At 43.5% G+C, this 21720-nt stretch overlaps 1 protein-coding gene across 3 annotated transcripts in view; it reads left to right on the top strand.

Moving 5' to 3' along the window:
* The window catches only part of NT5C2 (5'-nucleotidase, cytosolic II), a 63205-nt gene that overhangs the window by 2730 nt on the left and 38755 nt on the right, over window positions 1-21720 (top strand). For 2 of the 3 annotated variants that reach the window (XM_075154949.1, XM_075154943.1), the window contains exon 2: window positions 19019-19139. Coding sequence is in view for 1 of the 3 variants with exons in the window: in XM_075154943.1 (XP_075011044.1) it covers window positions 19039-19139 (101 nt within the window). In the remaining 2 variants the exon portion in view is untranslated. Of the gene's footprint in view, window positions 1-19018; window positions 19140-21720 lie in introns of those variants that run through there. The other variant, XM_075154948.1, reaches the window with a different exon arrangement.

Genomic DNA, 21720 nt, shown 5'->3' with positions numbered 1-21720 from the left:
CAGAAACTGTAGCTACCGACTTGCAAGGAGGTGCAGGAAGAAGGGCTGCCTGCAGCTCTGCCCTGAAAATCTTGGGCAGGAGACAAAAGCGGGGTCACGCAGTCGCACTCAGCGAACCCATTCTTTTGTAGGAATTTGAAGTCAGGGAGTGCTGTGGGATCTGGGTGGCTCAGCAGCGTGCAACCTGCCGTTGCTTGACCACTGGTGAAAATCCTACAGAGGTCCGTAATGACCCAAAGTGACATTACCACGTAGAAGCTGCTTGGCCTGGGGAAGGTGGGTTAATGGTCTCCAGCCAGGCTGCAGTGGAAAGTTGTCATAGGAACTGGCTTGCTGTTTGGCAGGGCTGTGCCTTGTCTTCACTCCTTTAAAAGAACACCTCAGTAACTAATCGCCTCAGGATAAGAAATACTCGTATTTATGCCATCCAGCATAAACCCATGAAGAGAGCAGGGCACTTCAGCTCTACCCCAAGGGAAACTGAGGACAGCGCTATACGTCAGCAGAGGACAGCCTGAGTGATGTACCTTGGGATGAGTTCGCAGTGCCTGCTCTACGCCATGTCCTTGCCTCGGGGTGGCTCACGAATGCTGGGTGTCCTGATATAAAACAGCTGTGGCTTTTTTAGCAGTGAGAATAATAGGACAGAAAACTGAACAGAATGTGCCCGGGAGTGGAAGCCTTGTCTCGCTCTTTGGGATGTGTTTGGGATGAGATATGTTACCAAGTCAGCACATGGGAATTCTTCACTTATTGTCTGTACTGCATCTACTTTTTACGTTTTATTTATAGTGTCAGCAGCACAAACACCATTTGAAATAATATTTGAAATGGCCACGATCTGAGTCTTCAAAAGCTGGCTATTCTGTGCTGAAGCATATCTTATTCTTTGAGCATCTCCAAAGTGCACATTCATACAAATATTTCCTATTGTAAAACGTCTGTTTTGTGCTACTGAAGAAATTATTATTATGTGTCATGGTTATGATGCTCGTAGCAATGAGCTGTATTTTGCTTTTTAATCATTATGACTCCTTAACTGGAGTGGTTCCTAAAACCTTGGTCTGTGGACTCTACATAGAGAGCATGTATAACATGAGCCTGCTTTCTTAACACAACCAAAGAGAGAATCCAGCATGTACAATAAATAGAACTTAAGGTACAGTAAATAGGCCTTAAGCAACATCTGGAAAAAATTGCATAGGTATTTAAGGTAGCCACTGTAAGCAACTGATCATCTACACCCACCTACATAAGGGTAGTCATTAAGTCTCATGCATCTGTTTGCAGGACTAAAAAGGTGCTTGAGAGACCTGCCTGTATGAAGCCATATTAGGAGAAATAAATTTTTTATATGACAGCATGAGATCAAGAAGGGAGCCTGAGTAATTCAGCCTAAAAAAACCCACAGCAGTCTGTGTCAAATCTTACCACTACCTGAATGTGTAACAGTGTGTGCACCTTACTATAAGGTCAAAAGCAGCTTTGCTCTTACTGCCCGGTCAGTTGGGTCCCCAGTCGTGGGATAAGTGAATGGCTGTGTGCCAGCCCTCTCAGCCCTATCGCTCTTTCAAGTCTGGTACAGGATGGTAGAGGCTAAACTTGTTGCTTGCTGGTGACCTTACCTTATCATCTCTGGACATGGATACCTGCTGCGGGATTTACCAGCATAGCCAGCCCTTTTTTGGTAGTTTCATTAGAGATAAAGTTCTGACTAAACCGGGGAGGTTGGAAACCCCACTGTGATTATCTGCATGCTACCTTCTCTTAACACGTAACCAAGAAAACCAGTGGATTCTTATCCTGTGCATCATACCAGCTAAAACTGCTTTAAATTCTGCAACAGTGTGAGCCCATTAAATGTGGAGAGCAGGAGTCACAGTCATGAGATACCTATAGAAGTGATGCTGGGACACGAGCAACCTGTTAGTTTCTCTTTTGAAATTAAAGGATGTGTGGGCACAGCTTCTGTAGGTGGTGGAAGAAGAAAGGGAGGCCCAAGAAGGTGTGATTCTTTTGAAATTTGAAGGTGGCTCCAAAGTGAAGTAAGTTAGTAGAAACAGATGTGTGGGAACACCGTACTCTAGTACTGCTTGTGTTGTACCCATCCTGTAAATAAAAAGAGTTTCGGTCTCCAAAACTACCATTCTGGCTCTTTTCGCCACAAGTGATTTATTTAAAAAACAAAGGTTCCTTGAAGCCATTATGCGGCCCAAACTTAGCTTAATTTAGTGATAGAGTATTCACAGCTCCCAGCTGCCTTCCAGATATTCTCAAACAAAGACTTACTATTTTGCATATATGCTTACTACAAGATTATCGTTTAACCTTGTTTGGCACAATTGGTTCAGAGGAAGAGGTAAAACAGAGATTTCCTGTACGGGTTTCTGCAGGAGGCTCTGAAGTAGAGTGGTTTTCCACTGTTTACTTAAGAACAGGCCTTTGGATTAGCTGGCTTTGACCCAGGCCTTGTAGTTCTCCCTGTTAACATTGGCATAATACATAAAACACTTAAGATATGTTCTTGCTAGATTTTCAGGAAGCAAATTCTCACTGAACCCCCCAGGAAGGTACACTTCCCCAAAATACTTTCCAACTGGGGTGGTCCAGCTTTGGCACTTGTGGTGGCCAGATCCGGATTGTGGGACCTTCTGGGTGGGTTGCCCCTTTCTTGTGTGAGCTGCTGCCTTTCCCTGGCAGCAGCTGCTGCCTGCACTGCTGCGGTAGCAACAGCTGCATCCCAGCTGTGTGTGCTGGGCTCAGGAGGAAGCGTTTAGCTGTTCGGGCAGTGTTTGCTGCTGAAATCAGTATTCCTTATCTCCTTTGGAGAACGGTAGCCGTCGGTGGGAATCAGCTCATACTTTACTACTTGGACCGTGCTCCTCTTGGGATTTGCATCAAATGTAGTGCATCTGGCCATGGCATATAACAAGAGAAACCTTCTAGCTGGCTTCTAAAGTAATCTAGAAAGGAAGGGAAATTCGTAAGATTGAAGACGGATGGTTTAGCATAAAGCATACCAAAATCTCTAGACCAGCTGAATTCAGCTGTTTGGGTTGATTCAATTGGTGATGAGTTGCACGTAGGCATGCACGGCGAATAATTAGGAACATGGGGTCAGAGAGGAGCATGTGAATGTTCTGCCCTCAGAAACCCAAAGAGGTGCTGAGTGAGATTTATGCCAGTGCTTTGTAATCATAACACGGCAATTACCAATAATAACATCTAAGAGTAAGTGCTAGTAAAAAGTAGGCTGCTTGGGTAATTTTGGAAGTCAATAAATAGAACCCATTGCAATTAAAAATAAATCATCTTTTTAGATATTGATTTCCTTTGCTTTCTCCATCTCCATCTGAGATACCTTTTTTTTATCCCCCAAAGGAAGAGCTGAACATGTTGGCAAAGGTATTTCAAATGTTTCTGATCTTTTCAAGTCACCTTTTTGGATATTACAAAGCAATTCCATTTCAAGAGTATTCAAAGACATATGTGGCCTTTGAAGTCACAGGAAAGGGCTGCAAGATTTGGTCCTGAGTGTCCTGGTTCAGTCACATCCTTTCTGACATCCTATGCAGTATTCACTGAGACCTTTTAAGAACAGATACCCATAATAGCTGCATAGTTGTTTCTTTTTCGTTGCTTGTTCAGTTCCACTTTTATAATATTATTCTCTGTGTGCGGTTTTAGGTCGGGATGAGTTCATTCCCTGAAGAAAAACTGATCAGTTGAACATAAATTGCAGGTGCTCTGAGCACCAGTTAGCTTGAGGCTGACCCTGGAAACTGCTCTCCCAGTTCAGTTCCTGTAGCTTTCCCATCATTGAATACAAGTGGCTGAGTGAAGCTGGAAAGAGGAATTTAACATAGAAGCAAGCCAGACTGGTAAATCATCTGTTAGTTCTGCTGTCTGGAAACTGAGGCAGGAGTCAGATTTCATTTTCCGCTTCATGTCGCAAGCATCAGTCGTGCACCAGTGATGTTTAAGGGCAGGTCAGCAAGGCAGTGCCTGTTTTGAGTCTTTCGGTGTTTTGGTATGCTGCATTTCCACATCGCTTTCCTTTGTTAAAAGAAGGAACAAAAAAACATTGCCTAAAGGGAAGTACAAACACATGAACAGGGTCTCTCTGAAGGGAGAAGTGGTCAGCAGACGTTTTCCACCTGTAATCAAAAGCAAGACTGCAGCTGACAGGGCTGAATAGAGCTCTGCTAGGGAAAAATGATAAAAATGAGCATTTGCTACCTAAAGCTGTAAGTGGTTCAAGTAAGTAGACACAAAGCCCCTCTTCTCTGTTCTTCAGAATGCTTGCTCTACCCGAAAGTGTCGCTACTAAGCAGTGACTAGCATACCAGACGTTCTTCTGCTAAGTCCTTTTTAGTTAATGATATGAATTTAGCCTCTAGAAGGCATTAGCCTGCCTGTACCATTAACCACTTGGTGACTGCAGACATCCTGAGCAGAACGTGTCTCACACGTGTTCTGGCATTTATTAGTATCCTCCTTACAGTGGTGTTCAAAAGGGATGATTTCATAGAGAGTGAGCAGTGCTGGAATCATCATAAGATGTGTGTCATATTTTATGAGCGAATTTTATACAAATTGGAAAGAGCTTTACTTGCTGTGATCTGAGACAAAATATCCATCTGTAGCCTTCAGTAATTTGGGGACTTTGTCACTTCTGATCCAGGGAAATAACACTGTGGCCTTTCTAAGAGTTTGTTAAAAACACATTTATAATCTAACCTTTCCCATTTTTTTTTCACGTGATAATAGATCAGGTAGGTTCTTAACCTCTTGTTTTACATGTATCGTAACTTCTCTTGCAATATTGCACTGGCAATTTTATGAACCAAGGCCAAAAAACTGCGTGCTAAACTTGAGCAATCAGGAGGGAATGGATGATGAAAAACTAACAATGTTTTACTCATCTACCACTCATTTTTCTTCGCTCAGATTTCTTCACAGAATATCTAGTGAGTAGATATTAACAAAGATAGTAACAAAAAGCACTTTCAGTCCTCATAAATCGATGTGTGCTGGTGGAGTCAAGAACAAATACTGGAAAGGTAGGACATGTAGAGAACTATCTTCCTGTGTTGTGACGCTCAGAGCCAGGCTGGGATTTTTTTCAATTGCTGTTTTGAAAGCAATTAGAAGGAGGCATTTCTGTGGCTGCACAAGAAGCTTTGTGCTGGCTGGGCGCATAGTCAGCTTTTTCTTAGCGGCTACAGTAGATCAGGTAACATGCTGAAAAAGAAGTCCTTCTCGGTGAATCAGAGCTGTCGTACTACTCTGCTTGGGACAAACATTTTTTAAAGGCATCTCAGAACCCTGGGGATTCAAGCTGTTCGCTCATCCGCAGCAGGAGCACAAGACTGCACTGTTGAATGAGTCTTCGGGTCTACACTAAGAAGATGCTTGAGGTTCCCTGAAGAGAGAAGTCCTGGCCAGAGTTCAGCGCCCAGTTCAGCGTCAGGACTCTCGGCTCTGGTGACGATGTCTTCTTAGTTGTTTGTTAATGTTTTCTCACCCGTTTCTTCCAGGTCACAGCTGATGGACTAGGTTTGTCACTTCATCCGTGTTCCGTCTGAGCACTGTCTATGCTGAGACAAGTACAGAGAGAGCACTATGTGTGTCCTCCTCAGCTCCTGCCAGGGAACAGTCTCCTATGTCAGAAGGATTGATTTAACCTATTAAAAAACAGTGGGCTGAAGGGACTATGGAAAGATGACTTTGTTTTCCTCAAATGAACTTGGTGGTTTGTGTTTTGCTTGGACGGGGTAGTAAAAAGTTTCCGAAGAAAAAAAGTTGATACAGTTGGAAAACAGTATAATGTAGGCCTTTGGTATCACTTGATAAAGCTGTGACAGTTAGGTTATCAAAGAGAAGCCAGAGACTTAGCAGAAGCTTAAAGTCATCATAGATGTTCAGTTATTTTACTGCTGAATTAAGTTACATAGGTTGCCTAAGAAATGCTGTGTGAATTAGCAGTCTTTCAGAAAAGCATGGGAATACTGCAGAGAAAGTATTTGTAAAATTAATTTACTTATAGAGTTTCCTGCAGTGGTGCCTCAGTACTATACATCTGTCAAGATTAAATGAGATTTGGGGGCTGATAACACCTAGGTAGGGACACTATTGTGCCCTAAGGGCAGACTTGTAATTTCATTTGTAATCAGGCAGACTATAATTGCTATGTTTGCTTCTGATTAAAAAAACAGGTCAGAAAAGAAATTAATTGTGCTCTGTAAGCAGAGGGGAACTTCACACCTTAAGAACACTTCCAAACACCTACAGACTTCACATTCCCTGTTTTTTCATCTTTGTGCTCGCTCAGTTGGTAGGTCTGTGTAGCTTGCTTCTCATCGGCCAGGAGCTGCTGTGTGGGACTGCTTGATAAGAACAGAGTGCAGGAAAGGTTTTGAGTACACACCTTTCTGATCTCCGTGATGAGTGATAAGTACATGTCCAACCTCTGGTTTGGGGAGAAAGAGGATTTTGTGTGGCTCAGGTGAGGGCTACCTGTGGTTACTGAACTAGGAGGAACATAGAGAAGGAGGGAGTTGTACTTCTGGCCTTTGTCAGCATTTCAGGAGAGAGTTAGAGCCAGCCCAGGAGTGAATTTGATGAGCTGAGCCTGGATGCAAAGACTCTTGCCGTTCTCACCTGAAAGGCTAGATCAGCCCCAGGGAAAGCTTCTTGGAAGAGAGATGGGTAACCATTCTTAAGGACAAAAGTAGGAAGCCCATGAAATGTGTAGTAGGCTAGTATGCGTCTAAAGCCCTATATGTTAGGATAACTGAGAATCAAGAACCTATTTACTACATGATTTCTGTATTCATCTTCACAGTGGCCTTTATAACTGAGCAGTATCATTATTTTATCTTGTTTGTGTTTTGTGGACAAATGGCCAGTTGAAAACCGGCCGAGTTTTGCACATGAAGTCTGTGGCCTTGTTGGGTATTAAGGCTTTCTCTCCTGTGTCTGGCTTAGTTCCATAGTGCTCAGCTCATCCTCCTTCTTTTGGAAAGATGGGGTTTTTTGTCAATGATCTGCCTGTTATTGGTGGGTAAGATCTCAAAAGGAAGAGAGACCAAGTTAGTATATGACCATTTGGTAAGCTTTTTCCTTAAAGAAGGTGGGAGGAGAAGGCAATGGCGCTGAGAAAGAAAACTCTTAGCAGGAAAAAAAGAGTTCTCATTGGTTTTGACAGAGCACCTCTCAGAACTACCGGATCATCTTCAGCTGTTGGTCTCAGTGTTTATTTTCAGTAACGTTTTTTATGAAGGAGGAGCCAGTGTTCCCCAGTTCCAGTATGCCAGCTTCTTTACTCAGCAGCACGTCCCTTGACGAGCATTGTGTCCAGAGCCCTGCGACTCGCGCTGACTAGCCAGCTGGCTATCCACACCTGCGCTGAGCAGGGACCGCCTTCAGCCAAGGCTGGAGATGGGAAGTCATGTTTCCAGCCTGCGGAGATGGTTCTGATGCTGATTCTGCTGTCACATCTGTTTATGTAGCCCATAAACATGTAGAGAGGGCCCATCCAGCATGGAAGCGGGTTCAAGTGTCTTTAAAAAATCATCCTTATTCTTCCTTTTACTTTCAAAGATTAGAAAAAAGCCAGAATAAGCTTTCAGTATCTTTGCTTTTTCTATAAAATATTAATGAAGCAGGGACCGTGATCTTCAGAGACAAGAGGGTTTTTTACCAGTAAGCACAGTCAGTAAGGAAAGCCAATAAAAATGTCCTCCTCACCTTCAGTGTTGAGAAGATAAAGAGGACTTTTGGCTGTTGACGTCATCCAAGCTGACCCAGTTGCATGCTTTCAGAATGACTGTGCTACTGATCGGAGTTGTGCACCTCAAATACTTTGTCGGTTGCTACTGCACTTCTGGAAAGGCCCGTTAAGTCTGTTTTTGCTTCCTGAAACACAGTGGAATCTAATGAAAAGCGTCATTGTTTTGAAACACCGTGATCTGCTGCCAAAAGAGCTACTGTTGTATAATCCTTAATAGCAGATTAGAGTGGCAGTTGTTCCTTGGATTGAAATCGGTATGTGGATGGATGGCTTTCCAGTTCTCTCTCTGGGCATGGCACGTCTCATCTTGTTCTCTCTCTTTGGGAACGAACTCACACAGAGGTGTTCAGCTATCCCGAGTTGGTAATAGATCCTCGCACAGGTTTGAACACAGAGAGTGTTACTTAGAGGCAACAATCTGAAGGGGACAGAAGAAACCGGCAGGCTCCTTTGAGAAGGGGGAGCCGTGTTCTGGCTGCTGAGTAGCCAGGGGTTATATTTGTCAATTCTTGCCAGCAAGTTTATTTGTTGCTAAAGGTGCTTCAGCTTGTGCTGATGTAAAAGAACAGAGTTGGAATTGAAAAGTGACTTTCCTTTCTGGTTTGCAGAATTCAGTGTGTTCACTTCCATGCTGACATTTCTCCCTTTTGGGCTGTGTATGTTAACCTGCAGCTCAGCTAGCACGCCGTCATGCTTCATCTTTTTAGCAATGTATATTTGCAGTATTTGCAGATATCAGTCAAACATTGAATTCCTGTTTTGGTGGGCATTTGCATCAAAGATTACCTCCCAGTTTTCAGCTAAAGCAAATACATAGGAACTCTTAAATATTTTCTTTAGGGTAGACTGTATTACAGCAGAGGGATCAAATTCATCTCTAGTTTTTAATCTTTCAAGACCCTGTGCAACCAGAGCAATTGCTTACGGGTAAACAGCGTGAGTAAAATATTTGAATTATCTTACGGGTTTCTTACTGGAATTTAACAGCTGGAAACAAAAAGCAGTGAGAACAACATCTTCTTAGCCAGGTCCATGCTTGCTATTGGCAGGCACTCAGTTGGACCGCAGTTTGGGAACCTCCGCAGCAGAGGTTGCTGCAGGCTGCTGAAGACTTTTTCCCAAGGAAGCGAGTTTCCCAGGGCCATTAGGGTGCGTGGTTTACTTTCGTGTTGGCTCAGAAGAGCCTTTGTTTGTCCATTCACCTCTCTCCAGGTTAAACCTCTCTCTGGAGGGTTCTTCCCAATATTGCTTGTGCCTCAGCCTCTTATTCACTGATACATTGATTTATAAGGTGAGGGAGAGTCACCTGAGGCATGATACTCAGTTTGACTGACCTGCTGGGTAGCTCAGGCTGTTTGACTTTTCTGCATTAATTCTTGACTCTGTAAAAAAAAGGATTTAAACATCACCCCCTCCCAGAGCCGACTGGTGATGGAAAAACTACTTCAGAAATTGTTAAGTTGTTTCATAATTAAGTGTCCTCTCTGTTAATATTTTTTGTGTGGATTTATTTAATTTCCAGTCATGGGCTCTTGTTCTGTCATTGCTAGACTGAGAGCCCTCCACAGTCACGCTGCTTTCCTGTACGTAAATGCTTCTAGACTATTTTCAAATCACCTGCAGATCCGCTCTCTGTAAATTGGCAATCTTCCACTCCAGCCTTACTCTCTTTCACAGCTTTATTCCTTCCTCAATATAATCAGTAGCGTTCTTGAATGGGGACAGCTGGCTGAAGACAGCTTTCCAGCAGCGTTTGTAGCAGTGACGGATAGGCACATGGAGTCCTGCTTGGTAGCCTTGTACATCCAAGGATCGTATTTGACCTGCAGTCGCAGCATTTCTTTGAGAGCTCATGTTCGCTGATTCTTCTCTGTGGCATAGCTCTTGCTCTTCTCGATCAAGTCTCACATTCCTTAAGTGTGGTCCTCCTTTTTTTCTAGCGGTGGGACGATACGAGGCACACTGGACTTAGAGAAGTGGAGAACTAGCATTACCTCTAACAAACTCTTCGTGTTGTTGGAAATGACTTAACTAAAATGGTAATTCTGCAGGAAATACTGAGAAGCACGAGCTATATGGAAGCTAGAAAGTATGCTAATTAGCTCACTGGAGAGTTTGTGGTTCCCGTTTCAAGGCAGTAAACTCAGTTACAGATAAATGAGGAGAATGGATGGTCTCATGGTACTCAGAGCGGGCCAGATTTGAGGTTTGCTCCTCACAAAGTTGCACTGTGGATTTCATAGTTTTCCAAATTACTTTCTAGCCATCCATAAAATTGATGATAATTAAATAATGCTTAAAATATTTTAAATAACTAGTGCTCCTTGGAGTTCCTGAATGAACAGAACTCCTTGGATAGAAATGGATGGTCACCCGAAGAAACTCCAAATGTATCTGTCTGTGTTTTTTAGTGCGTCTAATGCATTTGGGTCCTGGATTATTACTGAAGCTCTAGACACTGTGCAGCCACTCTGTGGATATGGTTGTCAGTAGAAATAGTCTGATAAAAAAATCCATGTGAAATAAGCAGGGTTTTGTTAAATATGTTTTACAACATATTTGATATATAGCCATTGCTTTAGCATCTGGCTTTATGACAGAGATAAAATTCAGCCTGAAATTAAATCAAATCCTATAATAAACCACATGAGTAGCATTCTCCCTTCTTACACCTAACCCACCCAGAAATAACCCATGAGTTACCATCATCTATCAGTCGACCATACTCAAATAAGTGTATGACTGGGAATGCTTTACCAATTTCACTAAAAGCACGCTCTTGGAAAAAGCAGCTTTATTGATGTCAGCACTGCGGTGGTGCCCAAGAGAAACAGCTACCCCCTTCCTACAGGAGGACTCAAAGCCAGCGTCGGAGATTGCAAGCTTGGAGCTGGGAGGGTTAGTACAATCTATGGAGCAAGGAGAGTGTTATCAATCTAACGTAATCCAGTGGGTCTTTGTATACAGCAAGTGGGATCTACTGTGAGCTCAATACATGTGTCTATGGTTAACCCTAACAGGTTCTTAACAGCAGATCTCTACCTCTTTAATACTCTGTAATGGGCATACAGAATTATCCTGCTTAAAGCCAACCTCAAGTATTATCATGAGCTGAGAGCGCGCTTTGAAGTGTCTCTTGGAAGTAATTTAATATTCTAATAGAATCACAGAATCATTAAGGTTGGAGAAGACTGCTAAGATCATTGAGTCCAACTGTCAACCCAACACACCATGCCCTCTACACCATGTCCCTAAGCGCCTCATCTACACGTCTTTTAAATACTTCCAGGGACGGTGACTCAACCACTTCCCTGGACAGCCTGTTCCAAGGCCTCACCACTCTTTCATTAAAGAAATTTTTCCTAATGTCCAGTCTAAACCTCCCTTGGCGCAACTTGAGGCCATTTCCTCTCGTCCTATCGCTTGTTACTTGGCAGAAGACACCAACACCCACCTCGCTACAACCTCCTTTCAGGTAGTTGTAGAGCGCGATGAGGTCTCCCCTCAGCCTCCTCTTCTCCAGGCTAAACAGTCCCAGTTCCCTCAGCGGCTCCTCATAAGACTTGTGCTCCAGGCCCTTCACCAGCTTCGTTGCCTTCTCTGGACACGCTCCAGCACCTCCATGTCCTTCTTGTAGTGAGGGGCCCAAAACTGAACACAGGATTCGAGGTGCGGCCTCACCAAGTGCCGAGTACAGGGGCACGGTCACCTCCCTGCTCCTGCTGGCCACACTAGTTCTGATACAGGCCAGGATGCCGTTGGCCTTCTTGGCCACCTGGGCACACTGCCGGCTCATGTTCAGCCATCTGTCAACCAGCACCCCCAGGTCCTTTTCCTCCGGGCAGCTTTCCAGCCACTCTTCCCCAAGCCTGTAGCGTTGCCTGGGGTTGTTGTGGCCGAAGTGCAGGACCCGGCACTTGGCCTTGTTGAACCTCATACAGTTGGCCTCGGCCCATCGATCCAGCCTGTCCAGGTCCCTCTGCAGAGCCTTCCTACCCTCCAGCAGATCAACACTCCCGCCCAACTTGGTGTCATCTGCAAACTTACTGAGGGAGCACTCGATCCCCTCGTCCAGGGGAATGGATAGGAAGAGCGTATTTTGTCCTGAATCTGAAGCCTTGCTGTCAGAGAGGCAGCCACCCAGAAGTAGTTGTTCTTCAAGTGAAGAACTTAACTTTAGGCACAAGGAGGAAAAAAAAAAGTCAGTTTTCTGGTTTAGGTCATTTACAAGCTTCACTGCTTATATTTGGAAACTGTGGGCTTTCCAGTGTTGCCAGAGATCTCAAGTCATGGACATACTAATTTTCCAAAAGCATCACTAATTGAAAACACCTTTTGGAAACAATTTGCTATTGGCTATTAAGCAGAAGCATTGGCAGTAAAAAACAGAGTGGTTTGAATTGTCATCCCAGAGCTGCGGGGGAAAGGAGAGGAACTGTGCGCACAGTTGGAGCTGGTGCATTCGGCTGCAATTCAGAATAAGATCGGAGCGTCGTTCGGCATCCGTGCAATCCCTGCAGCTCGGAGCGAGTCAGAAGCCTGCTGCTTTGGGGTTTGTGTCATGCGTATGTACAGATAGTTCTCAGTCTTCAAGAATTTGTAGACGTGCTCTAGATACCTAATGTAACTGATACCTTGACCAAGACCGATTATATTTTTGTTTTCTAATTCTTCATTAATTGAATCCAGTGTTGTCATTTTCAGTACATTTCCTAGGTTTGCCATCAGGTAAAGCTGACGTAGCCTAAAATATATTCAGCTAATTATTTTAGGATGCCGGGGGAGACTTTATCAAACTGGCTGGTTAAACATGTTCATCTCTGATGTGTATGCTGTAACATTCTCTTTGGTTGCAAATTGAATGGGACATACTTCATTATCATCGAGGGATTAACACGCTATCATCCTTTTTTTTCAATGCAAACTAGAAATATTTCTTGAAGAATTCTATGCCTTCTGCATTATTCCTCATCTCTGTTCAATAATGCCTCTGCTCCCTTACTAGGATTTCTCTTGTTCCTACCATGCTTTAAAAATCTCCTTTTTATTGTCCTTAGCTCTGCAAAAGTGGGAGCTCCACCAAATTTTGCAAGTTGGTTTATCATAAGACTTTTTTCTTTTTACATTGCACTGGTAGGAGCTGAAGGAGTAGTTTGTCCTGTTTTCCAGTGTGTTTTGATGGTACTCCTAGATTCTGTGATCATACTGACTTCTGTACGTCTGGGACCTGTAGTTCTGAGTTACCAGGAGCATTAAAATGTGGACTGGGGAGTCCCCCACCCATTCTCTCTGCATTGTTCTTCCCAAGCAGAGCGTAAGCAGAGATTTCGGTATTTAGCTCACGTGAATAGTTCTCCTGGGTTTCAGAAATAATACTTAACAGACACTTTTTTTCTCATTAGTTGGCATTTTTAGTTCTAGAAAGTCTATGTCACCTTGCCTTCTAGCAGCCCTAAGATGTCTCATCTTTGTCTCTTGTCTGCCACATCCCTTCAGTGAGTTTGTGACACACAAAGTTGGGGTTCATGCGGTGTTTTAGGGCTCTTCCCTCCCGACAGTAGCGGAGTTGAGTCACTGCTGGCTGAGAGGGGAGCCTGCGCAGAAGGGGCAGTTCCAGGGAGGTAGCCATCGAAGGGCCAGCACGTTAGGGGCGGAGGAGTAACTGTTGGTATTTATACGGGAACTGATTCATTGCCTTTGCAGAGAGCTTCAGCGTGGGCGTGGCGGGTGGGATCAAGCGCAGTGCCTGAGCTGGAGGGGAGAGCGAAATGGTCCTGTTGAAGAGGGGACTGAAATGGTTGCGCAGCAAACGAGTAAATAGTTTGGGAGTGTGGGTGCAACATGGGAGAGCCAGGGGTCAATGCAGGGTTTGAATAGGGAGCAGAAGTCAAGCGTGTTTAGGAATGTGTAGAGATTTGAGCTTGCTAAGGGTGTATCAGTTTAGGTATTATTCCTACTGTGCGGTTTCAAGCAGGGCACATGTATCAAGGCATGTTTGTATTTATGAAGCTGGCAATGTTAAGCATGAAATTATATTTAATATACTTTTTAGCTGACCTCTCAGTGTCTGCCAGTTGGTGCTAAATATTGAAATTTGAATTTATGTTAAAGTATACTGTGCAAGGAAGATGCAGTGTATCTCTGTGATTCATCCTGACAGCGGTAGGAGCTCAGGCTGGTTATTAGCACAGAGACTGAGGAATTGGGACTTCTGCATTTGGTTCCCACTTGCCCTGTGTTATTACCCTCTCTGTGCCCTGCTATCCTTAGCTGACAAAATGGGGACAGCACCTTTTGCTGCCCCTAAATGTATTATGTGAACGAGAGTTTGTGAAGTGCTTTGGGATCGCAGGCGTAGGAGCTGCCGTGCTGGGTGAGGCCAGAAGCCTGCCCAGCCCCTGATCGCACATGGCAGTAGGAGATGCTGTTGGGGCGGATGGCACAGTCCTGGCCGCTTTCTGCAGTCCATCCCAGGTTGTCAGAGGATCAGAGGATATGATGCTAACTTGAGCGGGTTTCACCTCCTCTGATGCTAGCTGTCTCAAGTGTCTAGCCTAACCTCGATGCAAGCTACTTCTGCCCTTGGTGGAGGGAGAGGGATGCTCCTGGAAAGTGAGTCACTCACTTTTCTTAACCACCCTTACATGGACAGTCCTCTCAGCTGCAGAAAAAAACTGCTTTTCCCCTCCCTGTTTGTGAGGCCATGCCATGACCTGGACCAGGAATTTGATCTGAGTCTTGAACAAGCCAACCTCAATCCTGCTCACTTTGCTTTTTCCCTTTCTCGGGATTTTAACATGGTTCATTACTCCCTTGCTGAGACCCCCCAAAGCCACCTGAGATGGAGCAGCGTTGCAGTGGGGAGCCAGGAACTGCTCTAGGCTTGGCAAGGGTACCACGAGACTTGTCTGTACACCCACAGCCTCCAACTAGAAACAAAGCTTTTAAGTAGCTAATGTTAAGTGTGATGATTTTTCTTTCTGTTCGCTTTCCACTGTGCACACACATGTGTGGGTCGTACTTGCAAGTTATTAAGGATTCTTAAAGCAGAATGTGTGAGAAGAGGCAGATACAGTGTATGGCAAATCAGTGTGAGTACGCTACAACCTTGGGATTGGTTAGCGATGCTTTTGTTTTCTACTATATAAGCTCTTGGAGAATATCCTGGACAAAGTGGGATTGTCACTGCTTTTTTTGTTCATGTCTACATTTTAGTGCGTGTGCCTCTGATTTGCCATTGCATCATCAAAGTGTTAAAACTCAGAAAAAAATACAGGCAGTGCATTTAACCTGAACACATCAAGTATTATCAGGTGCAGAAATTTCTAACTGTTTGTTGGCCAAAAAGATAAGAAAAATAATAGTAAAACTTGAAGGGGAATGCTTCTGGACATGTTATTTTATATGTATAAGTACTTGAAAAAAATACACTATGGATAATACTTGAAATCAGCCAAAACCTGACAAAAGAAGCAAATAGACTTACTTCAAAATATGTGCTAAAAATCTCATGTTCTTTTGGACCAAAGCGTATGTGCTGGATAGTAGCTCTGTATCAAAGCTTTGAAGCTGAGATTTTAAATACTTTTTCAAAATTAACCCTGTACCATAAATGCTATCGGATGCTTAATTAAGACTGCCCTAGCAAGGAGCATGTTTGCAATAAATTACGGGGAGGTGTTCTGACATGCTTTATCTATGTAAAGATTTCTATTTTTATGTGAAGCTATTTACAGGTTATTGATTTCAAAAATAGATTTGTAACTAAAGAAAGATGCATCGTATTTCAGTTGCTCGGAGTTGAGAATCTTGCCTGGCTGGCTGCCCGCTCTCTTAGATGTTTATTCCAGTGGCTTACAAGTGTATGGAGTGATTCAGCCCTTCTTATTTTTCTCTCTCTATTTGGAAGAAGGAATTTGTATTCAGGGATCAGGTCCCATATCTCTTACCCACGCAGGTAGGCTGATTTTTACACCTTTGAAGCATCAGAACAATTTCATTGAAGTCCATGAGACTTTTTGTGTGAGTAAGACTTTCGGGTGGGGAACATCCATCACAATCTCTTTTGTCAGTTGTTACTGTTTTCTTTCAGAGCAGTAACCTGTTGTCACACTGCCAGCGGGGCCTGCTAAGCTGTACGAGTGCCTTTGAGTTCATGTAATACAAAACTTCAGCATAAGATTTTTTTGTTTTATGCTGTGTGAACATTAAAAGAAAGATTTTAATAAATAAATCAGGGCAAAGCCTGAAGATAGAGGTAATATCTTTTATTAGAGCAACTGATAGAGTTTGAAAACTTAGACAAGCCTGTATGCCCAAGCTTGTATTTTTTCCAGCCATACCAGTTGGTCTAATAAAAGATATTGCCGTTGTCTACAAACCTTGTGCTGCCTACGAACTCTGTTCATCACAGCTACAGCAAAATACTGCTGGAACATTAAAATAATTCAGGCCTTTCTTGCTTAATTATGGAAGCTCAGATTTTTGTGGTTTCCTCAGGTCTCAGCTTTTTGAATCCCAGCGCACACAGTGCGTGTCTGATGGAGTCTGGTTTCTCCTACTGTAGAGGAGCTCAAACTGCTTCACTGATTCCTCATTTTAGAAAGGATTACCTTATTAAAGGTAACCTGCTAAAGTTCTTCTGCCATCTGGATTTTAGGATATCTTGTAGGATACTATTGGCAAACTATCAGGTGTCTGGCGTGGATGGCCGTTGGGAGCAGTCCTATCCTAGTACCTGTGTCAGCATCGCTGGTGTGGTATGATGGTGATGGGAAGCAGATGAAGTGGGAAGAAGAGGCTGGCAGAATGGAAAGTCTCTGGCTTTGGCTGTGGGTGTAGATCTTCGAATCTTGCTATGTGTCTGGCTGGGTAAGCAGAATAGTGTAGCCCTTCTAAATGGCAGGAAGCTTGGATTTGGACTTGTTTCAGCTGGAAGACCTAGACCCGGACCTGTCTAAGAGTCATAAGGCCAGCCATGCAACAGTTTTTTCAGAGCTATTTAACTTGCCTTTTAGAGATCTTGAATGTATATGTCTTTTGGATCTGAATCTGTAGCTCTAGGTTAGTAGCTTTAAAATATCTCCAGGTAAGACCAAGGTGGTGATGTTCTGGACCATCTTGAAACGTCCATGGGGTAGATGATTTTCCACCCTCTGAGGACACAAGCCCTTTCTGTAGTTTGCAGTCTTGGGGTCATACCAGATCCCTCACTGTGCCACACGTCTCTCGGCTGTTGACCTGGAGTCTGTCACTCTTGCATGGGCACTGCTGCTCTCCCGAGGCCCCTCTCCTCCTCCAGGACTGCTGCAGCCCTTGCTGCCCGTAAGGAGCGTTGCTGCAGGCAGTGCCCTGCCTTTGAAGTGGAACGGGTTGATGCTTGCGGGCTGTTTAGTTCTGTGCCCTGTGCTGCCTTCCATCTGCCTTTGGGCACGGCTTAAATAGCTGGTAATTACTTAAAAGCCCTTGGTGGCTGGGGCCTGGGCTATTTTAGAAGCGGCTTCTCCCTGCATGCCCTGTTGTGGAAGTTGCGGCTGGCTGGAATGGCCCGTCGCCCTCTCGCTGCGGTGACCTCCTCTCCTGGGTGTGTTGCAGGGAATTCGGGGGGGAGAGCTCTCAGCTCTGGCATGCGGTCCCTTGGGCTGCCTGCCAGGGCCTAAATTTGGTGACCTTTAGGATGTGGCAGAAGATGCATTTGTAAACCTTGGTTATAGTAACCGGGAGACAAGCAGAGAATGCTGGGGGAGGGAGGAACATATTTTTTAGAGACAAGCTGTTTGCCGTCTGTTTGATTTTTATGAGCAGCAGCTAGTAGGTTGCTGGTCATAAATGATTTTATGACCAACAACTAACAAATGCTGTGACAATTGCAACTGTTGCTCTTTAATCAAATTTAAAACTAAAAAATTATACAGATCTCCTCTAGGACCAGGTCTCCTCGTGACTGCCGAAAGCACCGTGACTTCTAACACCGGCTTGGACACTTACTCTACTCTCTACTTTGCTGAAATCATCTAGTTTCCCTTCTGTAAAATGAGGGCAGTCATATTTTAAAGGTGTCTAGAAATGGCTGCTGTATCATTACCCGTGTAGCTTGTGGGTGGTTTTGTTTCTTTTAAGGAAGAGCAAACAAGCCAAGCCCTGCGGTCCAGCAGTTGTGTGGGTTACACAAGAATGTGGTTTCATGTTATACCTAATTTGGTGTAACTGTGGGATGCGTCTCCCACCCCATTCTTCGCACCGGCTCTGATGGTAGTGGTGTGGCAGGTTGAGCTGGGTTCAGCCTGCTGACCAGTGGCAAACTACCCAGCTTTTGTTCGCTTTTGGTCGGTTAGTTTTGATGGGTGAGGACTTGGACTGCTGAGCTGAACTGACTCACCGTGGGGCTGCTTCATCACCCCACCTGGTGCCAGGGACACAGCCGGACATGCGTCTGGCTGGAGGAGGGGGTGAGCAGGATCGCCCCAGTGTGCTGATAACACAATTGGGAAAAGTGTTTCCTCGCTGCAGGGCCTTCCTGATGAGAAGGACTGTCCGGTGGTTTGGTTTTGACAACCAGTACTTGTGAAGGGGTGCAGATGTTTGTGAAGATCTGTTGGGGAATATTTGCATTGCTGGTGTTACAGGTTTGCAGTGTGTTCTTGCTCTCTCTGGATGCGGCTGACCTGCAGAGAACAAAAGATCATCCTTCTACTTTCCTTCCAATTGTTTCTGCTAATTTAGCATCAGTTTGAAGCTTCGTCTTTGCTTAGAGATCAAATGGCCAGGGACAAGGCTCTTTATTTTTACTGTGTGGTAAAAGTGGCAAGGTCAGTCCCACTGGGGTTTGTAGGGTTTGCCCTGCCTAACTTATCTCGTGTATAAAGGGTAGGTTTTCCATCACCTGTAGCTAATGCATATTAGTAACTCTAGGGTCAAAAAATACCCCTTTTCAGCAATGAAAACAAGGTCTCTGTTTCTAAATGCATTTTCACCACAACGGATAGGATTGTCTTTGCAGTTCCAGCCACGTGGAAAAGCCTTCCCAGCTCTCTCTTTTAACACCCTATCTCATCAAACATCTCAGAGGAAAGCATCTTACTTGACCTGCAAACTCAGATCATTCCACCGGTGCTTTGTAAGACTTCCTGAGTGGCATTGCATCTCTTCGTACCAGGAAGCAGACAACGTTCTGGTGAAACAAACCTTGAACTTAAGCAAGCTTTTCTCTTCTGCCTCTTTCAGAAATAAATAAGCATTTGAAGATGACAACCTCATGGAGCGACCGACTCCAGAATGCAGCAGATCTCCCTGCAAACATGGATGGCCATGCTCTGAAAAAGTACCGCCGGGAAGCCTATCACCGGTAAGTCCTTCATGTAACCCCAAAACTAAAATGCTGAGTCAGAGGGAAATAAACTAAGCATAAACCCCACATTTCTTCGTTTTTGCTTGTTGGTAAAACAGAAAAGTCGTTCTCACCTTCCTTGCAGAAGTGTTAGTAGAAGAGAACTCGGAAGGTAGCACAGTATTGGCCTGCAGGAATTTACAAACAGCAGAGTACTGTTTGTACTAGAGCGAGCGAGGGTATGCTTTCTTAATGCAGTCGAAAGATTAATCAAAGTTAGATTTTGGGATAGAAGCTTTCAAGTCAAGAAATACTAGGTGGCAGAAGTGTTATAGTAATTATTGCAGTGCACACTGGGAGAGCATAGCCTTAGACACTGGAATGCACAAATACGAATAAGGAGGAAATCAAATGGGATCAGAAATTAAGTGTTTGAGCATTATATCTAGTATGATTCTACATGCACCACAGGAGCATGAAGAAGCGCTAGGCAAGATCTCAGCCTCCTTTTCTGTGGTAGGTGTGCCTAAAACCATCTTTGCTGTAAAACAGTTACAGTCTAAATAAACAAGATAGAGTATGGAATAAAAGAAAAGTTATCACTCTCATTTTATAGTTTGGGAATCAAAGTACAGACACTAGATTGTTTTCACAAGATGACATTGGAGGTTTGGTTGAGCCTAGAATTTAGCCCACAGCTCTCAAGGTTCCAGGCATAGAGCATAAAAGATGGATGTAGTCTGTATCTTTATCAGATGTCTGGACCGTTACACAGTTAAAAACAACAGCATCAAGTAATTATCAGTATTGTGTTTGTGGGAGGTGTATCTTCAAAGTTTAGCTTGTTTAATTTGAGAAGTCATGCAGTATGATGATCAGTGTATATTCAGCAGGAGTTGGGGAGACGTATGTCTGATACAGAAACAGAAAAAGAAGTCAAGTTTCCCAACCTCTTGCTTAAATGCCACATTGCATTTGTGATTCATATACGGTGGTATTTCTGAGGAAGTGTTTTGGAAGTGATATCTTTTGAGTCTCCACATGGAATCTAATTAGAGAAAAACACCTTAGCATCATATGATAGGCCAGGTTGTGCAAGTTGCAATGTCTAAGGCTAAGTGATGGATCCAGTGATGCATTTCTGAAGCTTTCTAATTTCCAGTGAATATGTTTGGGAACATGTCTTAAGTGGTGGCATTATTTGAGTCTCTCTGTGTCAGCTGGTTTGTCAGATATGGAAACATCTAATGAACGTAACTATATATAGCACGTAAAAAGACAGGGATTTTATATCATTCCCTGGCAAAAAATCTTCACTTTGTTGAAGTCATTGACACGTTTACCTTTGTGTCATAATTTTACCTGTGACTTTAGTTGTGTTACTCCTGATTTAGACTGATGGAAATGAAGTCAGAGTAAGGCCTATTTTTTTTTTCTAAATACTTCCTCAACATTTGTTATGGTTAGGTGCTGACAGTCTGCTAAGTGGTGTACAAGATCCAAAGGAAGCAGTACTTGTCCTTAAGAGCTCACACATTCAAGTCCTCATCATGTTTACCCTTACTCATGTAAGAAATCTTTACTTTCAGAAAGAATTTCCTTATGGAAGATGAGAGTGCACTCATATAAAGGAGGGTTTTCCCACTAGGAGCTGGGATCTGGTAGTCCAAAATTAGCCTGTGGTACAGTTTAAGTACCCCTTTTTAGAATCTAGAAATGTCTTATTCAAAAGATACTGGGCAGAAATGTTGCTAGCACTTCAGATTTTCATGGAAAGCACAACATTGGAAATACATTAAGGGGAGGCACATTTTTGTTTTGAAATTACTATCCTCTTTTAAAGAGAGAGAGAGGGGGAGGGAACGGGAGAGAATGAGAGAACCTGATGCCAAGACTGTAGTATATATCTGTGCTATTAATGGCTTTGGTGTACCAGTTTCATGGGAGTTATTTTGATAATCCAGTATTGTAAGAATCTGAAACAACCTCATTCCAGAGGCAGTGTTGTCAGATTTCTATTTGTGGTATTTTTTGTTATCTTAGTCTTAACAGATGTGATGTTACTTAAAAGATAAGTGCAGACTTAACATGATAGAGTAGGACTGAAGTTATTTCCCCTTGTTGTTTTATATTATATTTTTTAGTATTTTAATAATTGTTCAGATGTAAAATATGTGTGCTGGTCACAGCCATCACTTCTAGGATGTAAATTTGTTTCAGTGAAGTCCAAGTATGCTCTGACTCTTGGATATTGCTGAAGCACTGTCAATTTTATGAGAGAGAGATGTAAAAGACAAGGCATTCATTATCAAGATTCTTTTTGTTCTTGAAAACATGAATCTAAAGTGACTTCGAAACAAAAACAATAAAAAAGAACATTGAATTTAAAACTATTAATTTTTTTTACCTTAAAGCTGGTCCCAGTGATTTTATGGGCCCAATCTGGAAGGCTGGAGGAGCTTGGCAGCTGGGCCACGTTTACAGATGAGCCTAACTGGGGCTAGCTTTTGATACCAGTGTCGGAAGCCCGGTTGGGCTCAAAGTCATTCATTGGGATTTTCTAACTGCTGCTAGTAATGCTTGGTTTTCTGAAGTATGA

This window comes from Calonectris borealis, chromosome 7 (genome assembly GCF_964195595.1).
Source record: "Calonectris borealis chromosome 7, bCalBor7.hap1.2, whole genome shotgun sequence".
NCBI lineage: Eukaryota > Metazoa > Chordata > Aves > Procellariiformes > Procellariidae > Calonectris > Calonectris borealis.
The sequence above is the reverse complement of the archived record's forward strand: the minus strand, read 5'-3'. Positions and strand labels throughout refer to the sequence as shown.